The 18,847-nt window shown below is 41.9% G+C and overlaps 1 protein-coding gene across 1 annotated transcript; it reads right to left on the bottom strand.

The window, feature by feature from the left end:
- Positions 1 to 1,029: 1,029 nt before the first annotated feature.
- Positions 1,030 to 5,725, bottom strand: MRPS30 (mitochondrial ribosomal protein S30). Its single transcript, XM_010123970.2, has 5 exons — positions 5,044 to 5,725; positions 4,640 to 4,785; positions 3,492 to 3,594; positions 2,813 to 2,989; positions 1,030 to 1,497 (listed from the first exon to the last, which is right to left on the bottom strand). The coding sequence occupies exons 1-5, from the start codon at positions 5,720 to 5,722 to the stop codon at positions 1,229 to 1,231; spliced, it is 1,374 nt and encodes a 457-aa protein (XP_010122272.2). The 5' UTR covers positions 5,723 to 5,725; the 3' UTR covers positions 1,030 to 1,228.
- Between the last annotated feature and the right edge of the window lie 13,122 nt (positions 5,726 to 18,847).

Here is an 18,847-nt window from a genome sequence, read left to right as displayed (position 1 = left end):
AGAGCACTTAAGGACTCTTCCCTTCTGTTCAAAAGAAATTGGTGCTCATGCCCATCTTACTTCTCTAGATTATCCTCTGCTGGTGGAGAAGGTGGCAACTAGAGCTCATTCCAACATAGCGAAGAACCAATCAAATAAGACTAAAACTACCTCATCTTTAATTAGAAAAATACTCTTAAGTCAGTTTACAACAGGAAAGAGGATACTCAACTGCTCAGGCTGAAGAATGTGCAGGCAAATACTTCAAGAACAGTCATGTATGGTTCGGTACTTTCTCTTTAAAAACAAGCTACTTGACTCTTAAGAACAACCCTGGAAATTCCAAAAATGTCAGTCACAGTGTATGGAACTATGTAAAATTCTAGGCATCTTTAATTACCTCAAAAACAGATATACTTTGTTGGTAAGTAAATATTCCTAAACAGTCCTTACATCTCGTATCATATTAATCAGATTAATTCATTAATCAGAGCCATGGTTTGAGCTCAGCTGTGGTCTACTAAAAATAGCCATAAGGTATCCAAATATCAGCAATGAAAACATCAAGATGTCTTCAGCTGAAATCAAGGTCCCAAGCTAAAGGCAAAACTGTAGACTCCAAACGCATTTGAGAGTTCTCTCTGCGGTTCCTGAGGTGACAGGAAAATGTGCATGCATGTTCATGACGGAATCTTTGGAACTAAGTTTCATCATGTTTATACTACTGCTCGATGAATGTCTAAAAATTTACCTTGCTATGTCACTAGGTTGCTAACCATTCACTTTTAAGAAACAGTTTTCATCCTGAGCTCACTTTCTCTTTAGAGTGAGTAAGCATTTAAGACAACAAATTTCTTTTCAGGCACAAAATTAGAAATTTTTCACTAGTCCTGAATATCAAGACAGCAGTTACCTAGTGACATAATGAGACAGTCATATGAATTCATACTTTGCTATGACAGCTCAACGAGCTATGGATGTGCTAAAAGAACGTATTCACATGACTTGGAATTAGTGCAACACACTTCTAATAGTAAATATACAAGACACTAAGGTATTCTAGACATTTATTTTTCAGTGTACAGTATCATACATTTAAAACTAAGAAATAAAGCCCAAACACCATAAAATATGTATATAGCATTTGCTAGACAAATACTTGACTAAGAACAAGACATTTTAGCTCATACTTCATGGAGTTACAATGAAGTTCAGGCACATCAACAGGAACACTTTATTGTTTAATGATTTACAACTCTTTTGGTCTGTTTAACAGAAAACGAACCAAATGAAGGAGAACTTCATCATTAAAGCCTTTCACACTACCATCTTCCACAACATCATACAATGGCTTACTGTCTGTACCCCAACAGATATTCTTCCGAGGATTATTTTGAATAGTTTCTACAGTTAGTGCTAAAGTATTCAGCTGGTAACAAAAGAAAGCAAAGTATCTTCCATCAGTCACTACTGCCTGCGATACAAAAGGACGGGTCACATCTGCTTCACTCCAGAATCCTACAAAACAAAGAAACAACACTAGTTATAGAGGACTTTAAATTCCTGTCGGCACACACATCTAAATCCCAATCCTGTGATACAGAAAAATACTAGGAATTGCAGCAGCAACTTAGTACGGGAAAAAGCCCTGTCTGCTTTAGCAACACAAGCATTCTTCATATAGACTAACTAAAATGCAACCAAAAATTAAGAGTATTTCCAAGATCAGGGACATAGTGGCATATTTGCATTTTGTACATAGTTCCCTATTACTGTCTGATAAAAACACCACACTGATCAGCCATGTGACTTTTCAAAATTACTAAGTTATTAATGCATCAAAGTTGTACAAGGGATCTGAGGGGAAAAGTCTTTCAACTATTCCACGCTGCTTACACAGCAGTGAACATTCAGTTCATGACAGAAACGTGCATACGTACACAGGAGCGTAACTGACTGTAGCAATCAGACAGACAACAAGAACACTATGTCAACAGGTATTAATGCTTCAAACAACCCCTGCACACACAGGTGTTTGGTATTACATGCAATGAACACCATTAGAAACTGCTAAAGAACAAACTTCACAGATTTGAACCATGTTGTCCTTGTAACTCATAATGCATTTCCAACCATACTGAGCTTTGAAGGCAAGACTTACATGACTTCAATGTTTTATGTCCGCAAAAAAGTCAGGCTTTCTAACATACCATTAGACAAAAAAAAAATTAATGAGGAGGCAGTAATATACATCATAGTCAAATGATTTTCTTCCATGTGTTGTTTCACAAGTGAAAATCCTCCAGTAACAGTACGTAACACTTGTATTTACATGAATAAGCAAAAGGCTGATCTCGTCTATCCATTCAGGTCTTTCAGAATTTTTAGACAAACCAGCATAAAATCCTAAAGTAAGGCTGCTAACATTTTTCTTTCACTGACTGTAGTTTCATAGAACTGACATTTCTGAAACAAAGGGCTAAGCAACACAGTTCTTTCAGAAATAAACAAACAAACAAACTGCTTAGTATCTACCACCTTTCCGCATAAGAAATGTGGAGGGAGCAAGTGAATGCAGTATTGAAGGGTTTGCACAGGCTTAGTGTTATATATGAAAAAACAATTATCTGCGTAATCAATTCGATTCAAGTCACCATACTCAAAGACAAAGTCGTAACTAACTCCCTTGTATAAGGTCTGCTTCATTCATTGGTCCAATTAAATTTTTAAGACCTACTTGAAGGATGGTCTTCAGAAGAAAAAGCATGAGGAAAAGGTGCTGTGGAGGAAAGGTTAGAGAATTCTACATTCATCACTAGGAAGCATTAATCACCTTGATACATTGCTTGTGCTGCTGTCCAGGCAAAGAGACTCGCAATACCATTAGCTCGATAAAGAACTTCGATCTGATCCTCAAGATGTGCTCTTACAAATCTCTCAGATTTTAGTTTATCAGGAATAAGATGAAACTGGGTGTGTCCATAACAGCATGGATCTGCTACCTTTGATCCTGTGTCCCCAAAAATGAAAAAAAAAAAAAAAAAAAAAAAAAGAGTCAGTGAGAGAACACTTCTTAGTATGCATAAAAACTCATCTTTACTATCACACTCCAAACAGGAAGTTAGAACGTCTACTGTAGATCTGCATAAATGCTGAGATTCCTCAATTCCTGAGTAAGACTGGAGGAGTTGCCCAACTCCAAAAGGCAAGAGTTCATGTACTAAAATGTCTCTGAGGAGATACATCAAAATTCAAATCCAGTTTTCTACCAATTTTCTATTCAACCCAACTCCCTTAAGCAAATCTGGACACAGAGTACCATATGCACATGAGGATGATACTCCCCATTGTCTAACCGACGTAGAATCTCAGTAGAGATTTATATGCTATAAAAATGTTGATGGGAGGAGAAAGGTCGGGGCAGCAATGCTTGGTTTGGGGTTGGGTTTTTTTGGTAGTTTCAGTTTTTATGCAAAAATAGTAATTAACATTTCATGACTAGGAACTCTTACCTATAAATACCTTGTTTTCGTACTGCTTTTTGAACAACGGCAGTTTGGATGGTTTGTGATTAACAACGGGAACGTCTCCAAGATCTGACTCCAGAGGTACAATCTTGAAGGAAGTAGAAAAAAGAAAAACCATAAGTCACATTTCTCACATCAAGTCTCACATAATATACCACTTCTTGGTCAGACAGCAGAAGGTCCAAGTCTTGCTTACATACTGAATAGATATAACTTTAACTGAAATTCATTTTTTGCAAGAGAACTTCTAAACTTGTGATGAGTACATGCATCTTACATTGATGTCTAAATTTTCTGCAATACACAAAAAATATTGTGTGAAACTCTGCTAACAAATCTGCCAATTGCTACTATCTTCAGAACCAGAATCTGCCTTTGTAGAAGATGAGCAAAAACATTTCTAGCAGCAGTCAATAAACTAACTTGAACCAGCAGAGTGACTTATAGGCATTCAGTGTTTTGTTTTTCCTAAACACCAAGCTCTGTAACATCTGACAGTACTAACCTAAGCAAACTGTAGAATTAAGCTAGCAAGAAGTGTTCAGCATTTTACAGAAAGTGGAGCAAAGTTTTCCATTTGTGGTGAAAACTGGACAACAGAGACCCTCACAGGCTACACAATTACCACTGTATAAGCCTACAAGAAAAACATCAGAATATTCAATCAGCTTCTAGAAAACTGACCATTCAAGCAAATAACTGTTTAGCAGTACTAGCGGGTAAGAGAGCTCACATTCAGATAGTACTTGCTCTTTCTTACTCCATTCTTTTCTTCCCCATTTCTCTCACTTATTCTCCTGCACTGAGGAGAAAATGATCCACATCACATTTCTTACATTTGCCTCCCCTTACAAGCATAAAATGAGTGAAAAACTCAATTTAATTAAGTGTAACAACATACATTTTACCTAAGGCACAAAGATGACCAACTTGAAGTTTATAAAACTGTCTCAATATCTATAAAGCAGTTACCCCAACAAAGCGGTAAGGGCATTAAGACTTGAAAAATACACAAATGTGCTACATGCCTGATTAAGCAGATCTTTCACATACTACCTATCAAATAGTTTCAGTGGCTGTCAGAAACATAAGTGAAAATGCATATTTCAACTTGCTGTTGAACACATCCACACCTGTGGAAGTTGCTTTGGTACACGGATCTGGAGGTGTGGTTTATCATCTATCTGAAACCGCACAGGATCAACTCGACCCTTTCGATGTCCATGAACAACAACTTCCTCACCATGATGCCAGTAATAGTTAACTTCAGGTTTTAGATCTGGAACAGAACAGAGGGATAGCAAGAAATAGAGATCATCCCTTTGCATTTAAAATCCTAACGATTCTTGTTCTGTAGCTGAAGTAAAACAGAAATATCAAAATTCCCTCGCACCATGTGGGACGATGGAGATAAGATGAACTACTAGTGATGGTCTGAACAACTTGGCTACACCAGCAACACTCCTGCCAGGTTCACAGACTGGCCCCACCACCCAAGGGCTCCCACGACCCACTCCCTCCCAGTCCCACTCCGCACCAAGGGAGGAGGCAGTCAGCAGTGGGTTGCGACTGCACAGGAAAGCGGTGAGGGTGGAAACGAGCTGCGTAAGGAACGGGCCGGGCGTGTGATCCTGACGGCGGAAGAGGATCGGCTGCTTCTTATTCTGGTAGAAACTCTCCTGCAGGAGGGCGTCGCAGGCGAGGGATCGCAACTCGCCCATATCCAGGTACGGCGCCGCTCTTGCCGGGGTTTTCCCTGCGCCTGGTGCCGCCATTCTCGGCTCTGTGGCTTTGGCGGCCTCGGTTGCCACTCCCGCCGCGCCCCCCGGGGTTTTTGCGGCCTCCGGCGCCACGGCTCCCGGAGCTTTCCCGGCTGCCGACGCCGCTCTCAGGGGCAGCCCCGGTACGAAGACGGTCTTCGTGAAGCTCTGGTACCAGCGGTCGGCGTTGAGGGCGAAGGTCTGCGGGTAAAGCATGTACTTAGGCCGCTGCAGCCGCCCGTAGAGCCGCAGCTTCTCCTCGATCGAGGCCGCCGTGTGCACCCGCTGGTTGAAATACTCCAGGCGCCGCCGCCTGGCCGCTTTGCTCTTCGCCGTGATGGAAGCCACTACGGGCGGGTAGAGCGAGTCGGGAGGCTGTGCGGGGACAGCGGACTCCGTCTGCGAGAACCAGCACCGGCCGTGCCACAGCAGCCGCCGCCCGCTGGACGCCGCCATTTCGCACAGCCGAGAGACAGCGGAAGGGCAGCGTTCGGCAACTGGAAGGTTTGATTGGCCGCTGGGAGCCACGTGAACAAGTTAACCTTCCAATCGGAAAGCTTCTTCGAGAGAGAGCGCGCTGCCGGGACAGGAAGGGGCGGGGCCTTTCGGGAGGCCCGCTTTGGATGGTCCCGCTCTGGCGGTGGCGTGGTGCAGCTTCTGCGCATGCGTTTTAGGCGCCCAGCAGCCTCTGCGGAGACGGGAACTACAACTCCCGGCATGCACAGCGGGAGGCCGGGTCGGGGCGGAGGCCGTTCTCACGGCCGGCTCTGGGCGTGTTGGTGGTTGGCGAGGGCGCTGGGCCGGTGGCTTTCCCTTTTCTGCCCAGTCCGAGTCCATACTTACGAGGGAGGCCCACATCTCAGTCGGAGCGGTTGTGTTGCACAGACAAGTAGCCTTCTCCCGCTCTCCTTCGAGAATACAGCATTTTGGAACTGATTTTCTACCTGCTCATTTTCGGGAGATAATTAGCCCCCCTCACTTGCCTGGCTGGTTTGAAAGACCAACTGCTCAAATCTAAATGACGGTGATAAATTATCTCAAAAAAAAAAAAACCACCACAGATTGAACCCTTTTCTATAGAGAACCCCTACTAAGGACGAAGGATTTCGTACAAACCGAGAACCGTAGCAGAAATACGAGATAATTTGTTGACAAAATCTGGAAATTTGACTCAGCCCGTGGCACGAGGAGCACAAGCCAGCCTGAGGGCCTCTGCATCTGTCAGTGTAAACCCTGGGCTTGTCTGCTCTCTGCTACTGTGGGAAAGACTTTTTCACAGGGTAGGGGGTCCCCACAGCCCTGAGCGTGAACAGAAATAACAGCCTGTTGGAAACTGCGAAACCTGTGAACCTGGCTTTAATAAAGGAATTCAACTGTGCTAAATTATGATCTACTATAGCATTTGTTTATGAAACTCAAAATAAGCAAAAATTGTCATACTGGCACTGCAAGAAAGGCTACAGTTACTGCATTTTAATCTTTGAGATTCTGGTGGCAAGATGAAGCTTACTATTTATTATTCTTACAAGTTTTCTTCTTTCATTATTTTTTAACTCGACCACTTGCAGTATTCTCGGGAGATGTTTTTTTTTCCTATATTTCCATGACATTTCTGTATTGTCTGAACTGTTTGAAACATTCAGACTGACCAGACTGGGAGAGGAAGTTGTGAGTGGGATTGGGACAGGAGGCACCTTACACACATCTCAGATAATCCACTCCCTTCCATTAACTTCCACTTAACTTTCTGCTGAATTGATGGTCAGAGCTGCAATGGTATTTGGAGGAATTTTTGGAATACAGGAGAAAGATAGAAACCTAGTGTTTGGGTTGAGATTTTCCAAGAATATAGAATATAAAACCATTCTCTTCTTTGAGAGGAAATAAAATGGAAATTAAAATACTGTTAATTCATGGATAAACAAAAAGCGACCTTTACTTAAGACTCACAATGTATTTTATACAAGAGAGATTTAAATGTTCAGTTGCAACTCAGTTAAGTATCAAGTATTTATACTTTGGATGTTTAATTTTGAATCCAGCCACTCTTCACTAGAAGGGTGAAGGGACAAGGCCTTAGATCAGATGACTGACCATTTAGGGAACAACTTCCCTCCTTTTCCTCGTCCCACATACTATAGTCTCCAAGCACATCTGGAAGCCATTTTTTCCCTTGATTGGTAAAGGACAATGGCCAGATGTGGCCAGGGTAAAGCTATTGAATCTCTTCCCTTGTAATCACAGCCAGCGATGTCATAAACTTACACAAACTGTTATGTAAAATCACCATTACTGTTCTTGGGCATTTCACTGCTGCATCTCCTGTTTCAAAACTTGTTTCCTTCGGTGGTTACAAATATTATTCTTATTTCATGCTAAATGTATTTCTGGTCAGTTTATACCTGTTTGCTGTTGTGCCAACATTATCCTTTAGTTTAATTAGCTGTTTTTCCTCTACAGTGTTTACCTTCTAAAATATTGATGGAGACCAGGCATATCATCTCTCAGGCCTCATTGACAGAGACCAGACAAGCTCTTCTCACACAGACAGGTCTCCATTTCCCTGATCATCTTAACAGCCCTGTCTTGCATTTCCTCCAGTTTTGCGTTTGTCGCAGGACTATGTGACCAGACTGTACCCATTATTTTATACAAGGGACTGTATTACGTACACCAAGATTGCTAACATTTTACCACTGTTAAAAACCTTTTTAATCATGTTGTCAAATCACAATTGCCTGCCTTCCAGCCATACAATACTGTGAAGAAGTTTTACACAGGATATTTTAAACCCTCAAGAAGTTCAATACAGAAACTGAATATAAGTGGTGAAGTAAGTGGAAGTCTAAAGGACCATTTTTATTTTTTCTACTTTATTCAAAGGCTTTAAATGTTTCCTGCACCCTGAGACTGACTATAACATTATATAAGAGGTGCCAGGAACCAGTGCTGTGGTTTAACCTCCATTTAAAATCCCTGGATTATCTACTGATGTTCTAGTCACAGATAAATTTTATTTGCTTGGTGTACATTGTAGTATCATTCCTCTTGATGTGGGAGCTGCTAGGACTGGGATAAAAGACCCCAGTAGACAGTCCAGTTAAAGGTACTAGTGTACTTTGCTGACAGCTCCATCATAAGCTTTTGATAAAATATTATCCAGCCATAGATCTCTCCATTCAAAAAAGCAAACTGACAGTTCAAAAAGGATCTGTTTTCTGTCTATACTGAGATAATCTGCAATATCCAAGTTATCCTAAACCTAAAAGTATTGACCAGGTTTGTGTTGGCTAAATAAGTGCTTAAAAAGAGCCTGGATTAGAAAACTCATACTTTGCCTAAAATGTTAAACACAAATACTAAATCGAATGCCATAGCCTCAAAATAAATCTCTAATATTGAAAGTAGAAAAAAAACTTGGATCTCATCTTGGAGTACGAGAACCAGATTTCAGCCAAGCAGGAGTACCTCCAGGTTGAACCAGTTAAGTTTTAGTTGCCTGTCTAGCCATATGTTTTGTATGTGACTCAGGAGTACGTCCAAAAAAGAACTTCAGTAAGGACTCTACCTTGCCCTCTCATGCCTATGTAAAGGTATGACTAGTAGTGAAATTCATCTCTTTGTTGACAAAGTTAATAGACTAACCCAAAATGTCCAAGGTATTTCAAAACTGGAAGAAATATATCTCTCCATAAGATCTTTTCACCCTTTTATTGGCCCAGCTCTCTTTACAAGACATTTTAAAAGTTTAAAAGTTCGTTATTCTTCAGACCAAGCATGAGCAGGCAATGTGCCCTTGCGGCCCAGAAGGTCAACCGCATCCTGGGCTGCATCAAGAGGAGCCTGGCCAGCAGGTCAAGGGAGGTGATTCTCCCCCTCTACTCTGCCCTGGTAAGACCCCACCTGGAGTACTGTGTCCAGTTCTGGAGCCCCCAACACAAGAAGGACATGGACCAGTTGGAGAAGGTCCAGAGGAGGGCCACAAAGATGATAAAAGGGCTGGAGCACCTCTCCTATGAGGACAGGCTGAGAGAGTTGGGGCTGTTCAGCCTGGAGAAGAGGAGGCTCTGGGGAGACCTGATAGCGGTCTTCCAGTACCTCAAGGGGGCCTACAAGAAAGATGGGGAGAGGCTGTTTAGTAGGGCCTGTTGCAATAGGACGAGGGGTAATGGTTTTAAAATAGCGGGGGGTAGATTTAGATTGGAAATTAGAAAAAAATTTTTTACGATGCGGGTTATAGAACACTGGAACAGGTTGCCCAGAAAGGTGGTGGTGGCCCAATCCCTGGAAACTTTCAAGGCCAGGCTGGATGAGGCTCTGAGCAACCTGATCTTGTTGGGGATGTCCCTGCTCCTTGCAGGGGGGTTGGACTAGATGACCTTTGAAGGTCCCTTCCAACCCTAACCATTCTATGATTCTATGATTCATTGGAGAAAAAGGCAGTGTCATGTTCATACTTACAGTGTCTCTGTGACTGACTTAATGGATGAAGAGAGGGTGTCAGCTTCTTCCCACCTGCTTCAGATGAGATTTCTATGTTAACAGATTTTTTTGGTTTATGTACAGTCTACAGCATTCTCCAGCTTAGATGACGTCAGTATGCTTCATGTAAAATACCACATACCCAATAGACACAATCCTAACTGTTGAAAAGATGTTCATTATTTTATGGCTTGTGTCTTTAGCTTATTGTAAAACAGATTGTACATTACAATAACAGCTGACAGATGATAATTTAAAGCAACTCGTAGCATAGATACATGCACTAGGGTAAAGCCATTATCATCTTTACCAAATGAAATCTATGAGCAAAACCATGTTTCTTTTATGATTTTCAAATATCTTCATAGGAATATAAAATTCATATGACAGGCTAAAGTCTTTAATTATGCATCCTTCAAAATTAAAGTGTTTCTAGAGCTATGTAGCACTCCAAACAGCATCAATTAGAATTAAGTCTGGGTTATGTTTCAACTGCTATTTTAATATAGTTTCTGAGACAAATTCCTTTTTGGCTAAAATTGCTTATATTCGTCTATAGATCAAAGATCACACCACACCTTCCCCCTCCCCCCCACTTAAAGCAAAATCAGAGAACCTTTGTTAGAGGACTATGGAAATAGGGAAAAGAAGATTTGGTTTTGAGCAAAGATTCCTTTTAATTAGGAAAAGATGTTAAAATAATTAACTTCAAAGTTGGACCACTTTCTAGTTCCCAGGTGAGAGCCAAGAGTCCAGAAGAATTTAGTGAAAGCCCCTCACATAATTTCAAAGTAAGGAGTCTTCCAGCTGGAAATTCAAAATATGTACAGGCACATTCTACCTTCTTTGGCTTTAGATGCCATTACAGCAGGGCAGCTGAGAATAATGATGATATTTAAGACCACTCTGGCTTCATAGTGCCATAAAGATAAAAGCTTATCTTGAAGACATGCTTTGACAAAGCTTGGTTTCATGACATCAATGGCCATTAGCTAAAAATATCAGAAGTCCTTTGGGAAAACTAGATTTCTTAATCAGTTTTATATAGTATTTCAGTGCTATTGTAGCAATTACAAAAGAATAGCTCACATATTCACCAGGTTTTGGGGAGCATCTAACTAGTGGGCATCCCATATGTGCTGTTTCAGGCTATTGCATGCTATTTTCCAAAGGTTTGTTTTGTATCTGCAGAAAATGCAGGAGTGTGAGCTGATTTTAACCTCTACTCTTTGAGATAGCTTAGTGCTAAATGAATAATCTTCATTGTGAAATTAGTGAGTAAACTTAAAGAAACACAAGTTGAGTGACTAGAGGAAAGAATATACTGTAATTTTGAAAGGCAGAGGGAGCTATTTGGATTCTGATGTGATAGCTAAGTGGCAATCAAAGCATTTGCAGTAACAGACTTTGTCACTTGCACAATTACAATATTCAGATGGTGAAAGAGGTACACTTTTATGAGAAAATTTATGCAGTCAGCTATAGTATTACAAAGATCATGCAAAGGGAAGACTGATAAGTAGACTCAGCTCAGTATGAACTGGATGAAGAACACAAGTGTTGCAGAAGAAAGCTGATGTATATAAATATTAATATAATATGGTGTTACTGAGGTGGCAAGTGTTTATGTTTGTTATTAAAAGGTGTCACAAAGGTAGAATTTGAAGAACAGCAGGCATTTCACTTACTTTCTCTTTTCTTCTAGTATCAAGGACACCAAACTTTTTCATACAATTTAAATGGAAAATTGGAAACCTAACTTCAAGTCTCATCATTAACCCATAGACTTCTTTTGGCAAATGAGGGCTGCTGCCTTAAAAAAAAAAGAAAAACAAAACAAAAACCCACTCATTTCCTAAATCTGCATAATGTGAGCTCTGCTTTACCAACTTAGACACTTATTTTAGACAACCAAAAGATAATTCTAACTCTCAGAAAATTAAAAGTCCAGCTACAAAAAAGGCAGACTTTCCAATATCCATCAAAACCCAAAGAAGACAGCCTCCACAGACTGTATCTCTAGTATATCCTCTGAATTTCTCGAGCTTCACAAGTGAGCTTCTTCTCACTACCAGGCAAAAATGTTGACCTTGCAGCATTTCTGGAAACTTCATTTCAGACTATTACAAGCCTAAGGAAGCTACAGATCTCAAGGATACATTGTGCTAAATGAAGACTATCCTGCCATCTGCATTATATGCTACTTCTACATTCCTGAGAAGCACTTAAGGAAGATAGCACAGAGCTGAAGAAAGACATGAGTCTGCTCTTCGCAGACATTTAGCTGATGTGGCATTGGAAGGTGTGCTGCCATGCTTGACATGGTAAATCCACGCACTGGACTTACTAGTTCAAACCCTAGACTGCACAAAGAGACTTTCACTGGACCAGGTATGATCTATGTCCAGCCAGCTCGAAGACTGAGCCATTAAATGGACCCTTCATTGCTTGTGTAGCTGTAATATTCAATGGTATAATAAACCCAGTACCTAAAAGTCTACGTGAACTGTGTTGGTTTTATTTATTATTTTTTTAGCTTCTAGAAGTTTCCCCTTTGTCTGGTGGACTCTGGTAGGACAGGTAGGTCCAGGATGGACCCACTGCTGGCCAGAGTTAAGCCGACTGGTGATGGAATGTTCAGTGATAATGCCTCTGTGATAACGTATTTAAGAAAGGGAAAATTTTTTAAAAAAGAAGAAGTGAAGAAGCAGAAGTGGAGGCAGGGAGAGGGAGGTGCGAGCCTTGTGGGCCTTGTGGCCCTCACTCTCTCACTCTCCCACTGGGTGGAGAGGAGAAGAGATGTGAAGAGAACCTGAGAGGTGTCTGCCTGAGCCCATTGTGAAGAATTTCTGGTGAGAGGAACCACTGCAGATGCCAAGGTCAGTGAAGAAGGAGGGGGAGCAGTAACGCTGCTCCCGGCAGAGATTCCCCTGCAGCCCGTGGTGCAGCCCATGGTGAGGCCGGCTGTGCCCCTGCAGCCCATGGAGGCCCACGGAGGAGCAGAGATCCCCCTGCAGCCCGGGGAGGACCCCACGCCGGGGCAGGCGGATGCCTGAAGGAGGCTGTGGCCTGTGGAGGGCCCGCGCTGGGGCAGCTGTTCCAGAGGGACTGCACCCTGTGCAAAAATGACCCACACAGGAGCAGTTTCACAAAGGACTGCAGCCCGTGGGAGGGACCCCACGCTGGAGCAGGGGAGGAATGTGAGGAGTTCTTCCTCCGAGGAGGAAGGAGCAGCGTAAAGCGACAAGTGATGAACTGGTCATAACCCCCATTCCCTATTCCCTCCTGCGCCACTTGGAGTGGGGGAAGTAGGCAGAGGTAATTGAAATGAAGTTAAGCCTGGGAAGAGGGAGGGGTGGGGGGAAGTTTTTTTTTTGTTCTCGTCCTCATTATCCTGCTTTGGTTTTATTAATAAGAATAAATAAGTAGTGTTCCCCTAGTTGGTAACTTCAATGATCTCTCCCTGTCTTTATCTCAAACCTTGAGCCTTTTCGTTACATTATCTCATTATTTCTCCCCTGTTCCCTCAGGGGGTGAGGGGAGTAAGTTAGAGAGTGCAGAGCTTGGTCCTGAGCGGGGCTAAACTATGATAGAATACTTAACAGTATAGAACACACAAAAAGAACCAAAGGCTATAAGCCTTCCTTCTATGAGAAGGAAGTCCTGATGACTATATAGATTTCTAAAGGCAGCACCAGGTTCAGTTTCTGCCTGAATCTGGTATATCTGTTTTTTACATGATGGAAAAATCCACAAGTGTACATCCTTCTCAACCAGAATGTTCCACACTTGAAGCATCATTCATTTAGTTTTAATAACTTGAGACTTGAGAGCAGTGTACTTGGTAATTTTTTAAAATTGCATCTTATTCTAAACAGTAGAGGAACCTTCATTGCTTAAATTCTCAAGTGCTAACCACAAGAAGTACTTAGTTTGTCTTCCCTAGTGTACAAAACTTTTAGTATATATGAAGGTCAGCTGATATTTATCCTTGGTGCTTAATTCTAGAGGATGACTGTAAGATAAATACGTGACTTGACTAATGACTCATGACTGACTCACATTCAAATGATTGCTAAGACTTTCTAAAAAGAAAAATAAGTATGTATGCTCAGATTTTTTTTTCATGTGGACAAGGGACAAGCAACTGATGTCACCTACCTGGACAATTTGACATTGTTCTGCACAACATCCTTGTCTCTAAATTAGAGAGACACGAATTTGACGGACAGACCACTTGGATGATAAGGAATTGGCTGGATGTCCACACTCAGAGAGTGGTGGTCAATGTCTCAATGTCCAAGTGGAGACCAGTGATGACTGGCGTTCCTCAGAGGTCAGTATTGGGACCAGCCCTGTTTAACATCTTTGTTGGCAACATGGACAGTGAGATAGAGTGCACTTTTAGCAAGTTCACCGACAACACCAAGCTGTATGGTGCCGTCAACATGCTGGAGGGGAGCGATGCCATCTAGAGGGACCTTGATAGGCTGGAGAAGTGGGCCTGTGCAAAATTCATGAAGTTCAACCAGGGCAAGTGCAAGGTCCTGCACATGGGTCAGGGCAATCCCAGGCACAAATACAGGCTGGGTGGAGAATGGATCTAGAGCAGCCCTGAGGAGAAGTACTTGGGGATACTGGTGGATGAGGAACTCAGCCTGAGCTGTTAGTGTGTGCTTGCAGCCCAGAAAGCCAACCTCATCCTGGGCTGCATCGAGAGGATCATGGCCAGCAGGTCTCAGGAGCTGATTCTGCCCCTCTACTCTGCTCTGGTGAGACCCCACCTTGAGTACTGCATCCAGCTCTGGAGCTCCCAACATAAGAATGTGGACCTGTTGGAGAGGATCCAGAAGAGGGCCATGAAGATGATCAGAGGGCTGGAGCACCTCTCCTATGAGGACAGGCTGAGAGAGTTGGGGCTGTTCATCCTGGAGAAGAGGAGGCTCCGGGAAAAGCTCATAGCAGTCTTCCAGTACCTAAATGGGGCTTATAAGAAAGGTGAGGAGAAAGTCATTAGCAGGGCCTGTTGTGAAAAAAAAAATGAGGAGTAGTGGTTTTTAAATAGAAAGAGGTAGATTCCTACTAGACATAAGGAAAAAATTTTTTAGAATGAGGGAGGTGGAACACTGGCACAGGTTGCCCAGAGAGGTGGTAGATGCCCCATCTCTGGGAACATTCAAGGCCAGGCTGGACGGGGCTCTGAGCAACCTGATCTGGTTGGAGATGTCCCTACTTCTTGCAGAGGTGTTGGACTAGGTGACCTTTAAAGGTCCCTTCCAACCCAATCTGTTCTATGACCCTATATCCTTAAAGTGCTGATATACTGACTTTCTGGAATAGCTTCCTTTTAGCATCATAGAAGCATGCAGACTGGAGGGAACCTCCGGAGGCCACCAGTCCAACCTGCTACTCAAAGTAGGGCCAGTTAGGTCAGGTTGCTAAGCACTGTGTCCAACCAAGGTTTAAATACCTCCAAGAATGTAAATTCCAGTGCTCCTGTGGGTCTCTGTTCCAGTGCTTGACCATCCTCATGGTAAAAACATTTTTTGGTATATAAAGCCAAAATTTCCCAAGTTCTGTGTCCTGCCTGTTGCCTCTTACCCTTTTACTGTGTTTCTCCAGAAGAAGTTTGACTCTGTCTTCTCCGAACTCTCCCATTAGGTACATTAAGACAGCAATCAGATCTTGCCTGAATTTTCCCTTCTTTAAGATGAAGAAGTCCTTGTCCCTCAGCCTCTCCTCACAGGGCAAGTACTCCAGCCATGCGCAACCTTCCACAACAGCCCTCTGCTAAACTTACTTCAGTTTGTCAATGCCCTTCTTTTACCAGGGAGTCCAAAACTGGACACAGCACTCCAAATTCAGTCTCATAAGTGCCAAACAAAGTGTAAGAATTACGTCTCTCAGCCTGCTGGCTGCCCTCCTGTTCATACAGCCTGGGATACTGATGGCTAGGGCACACTGCTGGCTCATGCAGAATTTATTGTTATCAAGACCATCAGCACGTTTTCTGCAAAGCTACTCTCCAACTAGTCAGTCCTCCCACCTGTACAGATGTGATGGGGTTATTCTGTCCTAGTCTTTGCATTTGTCTTTGTTCAGCTTCAGGAGGTTCCTGTCAGTCCACGTCTCCAGCCTCTCTAGATTGCAATAGCCTCAGTACAGTCATAGCCAGAAAATTGTATGGACAGTAAAATGGCTTATACTACATACCACATATAATACCAAATTTACCACATATAATACCAAATTTACCAAATTACTTATAATACCAAAATTACCAAATATACTACATACCACATATAATACCAAATTTACTTGGGAACCTGATACTGGGCTAGCTAAAGGTGAAGACAAAGGAGGAGGGAGTCAGTGTATGGTGAAAAAATTTAGGAATTCTCTTCACTGTTGCATTTTTAAGGTGTATCACAAACATTATAAGCACTTACCACTATTGTGTTTGGAGATCATCTCATTGATAGATCTGTCCTTAGAATAACAGACTATATCTGTGCTAGTAAAGCAACTGGCATGGAGCAGCGTACCTCCATACTATGAACCTGTCTTGGCCCCCCAGCCAAGGGGCCATACACACAGCTTGTTGGGCACGTCCCCTGCCCAAGTCCAACAACTACTTGTGAGGGTCCAGCTGGCCTTGATCATGGGCTGGTCCAGCAGGTTAGTAATTGTTATATTTGAGTTCCAGCAATAAACACAAGCCCTGACACTGGTTAGTTTCCTGTTACAGATACTGCTTTAGTTTCCCTACATACCCCCATCTTTTCTCTTTTGTTGTCCAGACTTCTTTTTAAGACACATTTCCAGCAGTTCTTTCAATGACTGAGCGATTAGACTTTGAATGAGAGAGAAGCACCAAACTAATTTTAGTATGACTCATCTTACCTAATTACTATTACTATTAGACCATACTAATTACCAAACTAGAGAGAAAAGCACCTGAAGGGTGCTTTGTTCCATCCTTTCTTATAACTTTTTTCTCAGAGGGATAAATCACTCCCTGGAACTAAGTCCCTACTGAAACAGTCCATCATGTCATTCTGATGGAAGTAACTCTTGAACTTAAATCATTAATTTAGAGAGAAAAATCCAAGCTGTTGTCACAATATTTTCAAAATGTTTTATAATACAGCTTTATTTGCAGACTACTGAATTACTCCTTTATGACAACTTTTGTTTTTGTGTAACTACAAAGGGGGCAATTATGTGTCAGAAATTCAGTGTTTGGTGAAAAGCTGATACTGAAAAGCGAATGAATTAAATATGTAAAATAGCATGTCGCCTACTACTGTCAACATGCTTCAAGACATAAGGTGAAGGGCTGTGCGGTACCACTAGATGTCACCGTCCTTCCACTGAAAATTCATCAGCAACCAGCTGGCTTTTCTTGCCTTTTCTTACCACACTGATGAAGCCTTAGGTCAGGTTTTGCCGGCTTTGTTGCTTTGTAATCCAATCAAAAGCTGTTGTGTTTAGATAGTTTTAAACTGCTGATTCTTAGGTGAGAACCCATTTTGGGGTTTAATGGGAGCCCCAATTCATGAATCTAAGAAGACACATTGGATTAAGGTAATTCAGTAATGCTGCTGCAGCTCAATCCAGCAGACAGTGGGTTGGTGGAGAGTATGAAGTCAAGATCCTATTCCTGTCTCCTTTCCTGATATACTGTATGACTTTGGCAAGCTATTTCACCTTAGCTTTTCTATTTTCTGTTTGCTAATAACACTAGCTTCCTCAGTGCAGGAACTATGCCCAGTTATGTTGTTTGTTGGATTATCTTTACCCTAATTCAGTGACAGGTATTGGGCAAAGGATGTGAAAAAAAAAAATAGCTATGTAGGTCCAGCCGAGAAAAATGCTGGAGGTAAATATCCACCCCCTGTTCTAGCCTTGCTCATTATGCCCTTACTCAGTAATCACTAAAACCTCCATAGAGCCAGGGCTGGGCTTAGAGGACTTAGTGGATCTGCTTAGTTCTGAACATTTGAAGTCATCAGTTCCTGCTCCCTCTCAGTTTATTTCACTGAGTGGCATCACTTTGCATTCAGGTTTAAGTTAGTAATATCCTGTCTGATACAGATAGGAGCCAAATTCACTTCATCTCTTAGATAGGCCATCCATCTTTTTCTACTCTGATCCAGGATAAGGTTTTCTACTTTTTTTTTTTATCCATGTCTTTCACAGAAAGATTATTAAGTGAAACATTACAAAAACACCTCATTGATAGGATCTTTCTTTTCTCATGGAGAGAACTCCCATTTGGAACTTAAGGAGAAATATCTATTCTCATGTCCAATAAGACAATAGAGAAAATGCAGCCTTCCCTGCATTTGAATTTTCTCCTATCTATCTTATTGCATTAGGTATTTAAAGGAGAAAAACACAAAAATAACTGCACAATATCTACAACAGAAAAGACCATAGCTAAGGCCAAGTCAAGTGTGTATACTCCAAACACAGACCCAAGCAAGTATACTCAACATGGATCTAATAAGCACTGAATTTCCCACTGGCAGTCCCCTCTCACTCCTGCAGTGATCCTCTCCTTGACTTGAGATCCTGAATTACAAGGTATGAGCAGGTAGGACCCCAGACATGAAAGGCTCCTTTCATCTGCTGATGAGAATTATGTATTTTGGATTTGAAGAAGAAAAGGATTTTTTAAGCCAACTGGCCTGTCCCATTACCACTGCAGTATGAATTATTAAAAAAAAAAATAGTGACTGATGAGGACAAGTACAAAGGTTACTAAGTACTTCCTATAAAAAGAACATAAACTGTCAGTACTAATATGGATGCTGATTATATTTAATTACACATTTAAATGTTTAACAGCTTGGCTGAGACACTCATGTCTATATGTTAGCAATGAAAGGCTGTGCCAAACGTTTTTCTTCACCCTGTCAGAACACTAGGTGACAACACAAAGTAGTAGTCCACACTGTCCCCCGAAGGCTGCTCAAGTTTGAAATGCCATACAGGATGGAAAACAATGCACAGACTGCAGAAGAAACAGCAATAAACCTGCATAAGATCTCACAGACTTCAGTTTGAAATGGGCACCATGTGAATTAACTTCCA

The sequence above is a fragment of the Chlamydotis macqueenii genome, chromosome Z (genome assembly GCF_036417535.1).
Source record: "Chlamydotis macqueenii isolate bChlMac1 chromosome Z, bChlMac1.mat, whole genome shotgun sequence".
NCBI classification, from domain to species: domain Eukaryota; kingdom Metazoa; phylum Chordata; class Aves; order Otidiformes; family Otididae; genus Chlamydotis; species Chlamydotis macqueenii.
This window is presented reverse-complemented; position numbering and strand designations above follow the sequence as displayed.